The sequence below is a fragment of the Pan troglodytes genome, chromosome 6, assembly GCF_028858775.2.
Source record: "Pan troglodytes isolate AG18354 chromosome 6, NHGRI_mPanTro3-v2.0_pri, whole genome shotgun sequence".
Classification (NCBI taxonomy): domain Eukaryota; kingdom Metazoa; phylum Chordata; class Mammalia; order Primates; family Hominidae; genus Pan; species Pan troglodytes.
Genome location: NC_072404.2, coordinates 68206682 through 68208093, shown reverse-complemented (window position 1 = coordinate 68208093; position 1412 = coordinate 68206682). Strand labels below are relative to the sequence as shown.

The 1412-nt window shown below is 39.9% G+C and overlaps 1 protein-coding gene across 1 annotated transcript; it reads left to right on the top strand.

The window, feature by feature from the left end:
- Positions 1-438: 438 nt before the first annotated feature.
- On the top strand, positions 439-631 carry LOC129144579 (short transmembrane mitochondrial protein 1-like). The gene has a single exon (XM_054687590.2). The coding sequence runs from the start codon at positions 472-474 to the stop codon at positions 613-615; it is 144 nt and encodes a 47-aa protein (XP_054543565.1). The 5' UTR covers positions 439-471; the 3' UTR covers positions 616-631.
- Positions 632-1412: the final 781 nt, after the last annotated feature.

Sequence of the window (1412 nt, the reverse complement as noted above, 5' to 3'; positions counted from 1 at the left end):
CAGTGCACCTATGTTGTATAGTGCCTGGCATACACCAGGTAGCCAATAAACAGCTATTGATCAAATGCAGGACTAATAAGGTAAGACTTATTTTTTCTCTTAAAAAAGAAAAAAATGCTTTAGATAAAGGCCACATGGTGTACCTGAGTCAGATGCAAATAAGACCTCAGGAGTCTGCCTGAAGAAACTTAAAATAAAAGATCCTTTCATCAAAAGGTCACTTGTTGGATGGTGTAACAAGTTAGGAATGGGTGCAGCACCTGTACCAGCTCAGTGAGATTCATGTTCTCATCACATAGCAAACACGTGTCTGCCATAAGGGCTTAGAGTGTGAATTTCTGATGAGAAATAAAATGGTATCTAGAAAACCCCAGAGAGGGTTCCTCCCCTGGTGCATGGGGAGGCAGGCTCGGCCGGGCCCACGGAGCTGCAGCAGTCCTTAGCGCCCTCTTCGCCCTCCCCACTGACATCATGCTCCAGTTCCTGCTTGGATTTACATTGGGCAACGTGGTTGGAATATATCTGGCTCAGAACTATGACATACCAAACCTGGCTAAAAAACTTGAAGAAATTAAAAAGGACTTGGATGCCAAGAAGAAACTCCCTAGTTCATGAGGCTGCCTCCAGCACTGCCTTCGGGATATGCTGATTCTACTGCTCTTGAGGGCCTCCTTTACCATCTGAACTAAAAGCTTTTGTTTTTATCTCCAGCCTCAGCGCTCCTCTTCTTTGCTAGACTCTGTGTTTTTTGCTTTAGCGCAAGCAAAATGGGGCCCCAATTTGAGAACTACCCTACATTTCCAACATACTCACCTCTTCCCATTCTCCCTTTCTAACTGCATGGGAGGTTCTAAGACTGGAATTATGGTGTTAGATTAGTAAACATGACTTTTAATGAGTAGTATCTTCTTTATTGTTTCCGATTTTTACTACATTTTGTCAAGAGAAAAATTAATGAGTTTTGTATAGCTGGTCAGATACAAATAATAGTGACTTTGACTTCACAGTTTAGCCATTATAATGGGTACTTGTTCAACATTTGGTACTAAATTATGTTGCTGCAAAGTAATTAAAATTAATATCTAGAGTAAAAATAAAAAAGAAAAGAAAACCTCAGAGAATGACATTCTATATACCAGTATATATAGCATCGGTGGCATTTTTTAAAGTATCACACATCCAGCAAATCCTTTAAAAAACAAGACACCCTAATATGCAACCAGTTTAGCCATATTTTTAAGAATGATAAGACAGTGTAACTTCATGTACCTGAAATGGAGCACAGGATCCTTTCAAAGGAATTCATACCCATTCCTGCAGAAGTTCTGTGGAATCTTGAATGTAGCACTGAACTAAGTGATTTTTGTTTTTTCAAAGAGGTTTCAGCCAAGACTTTGGTCTCTAACCTCAGA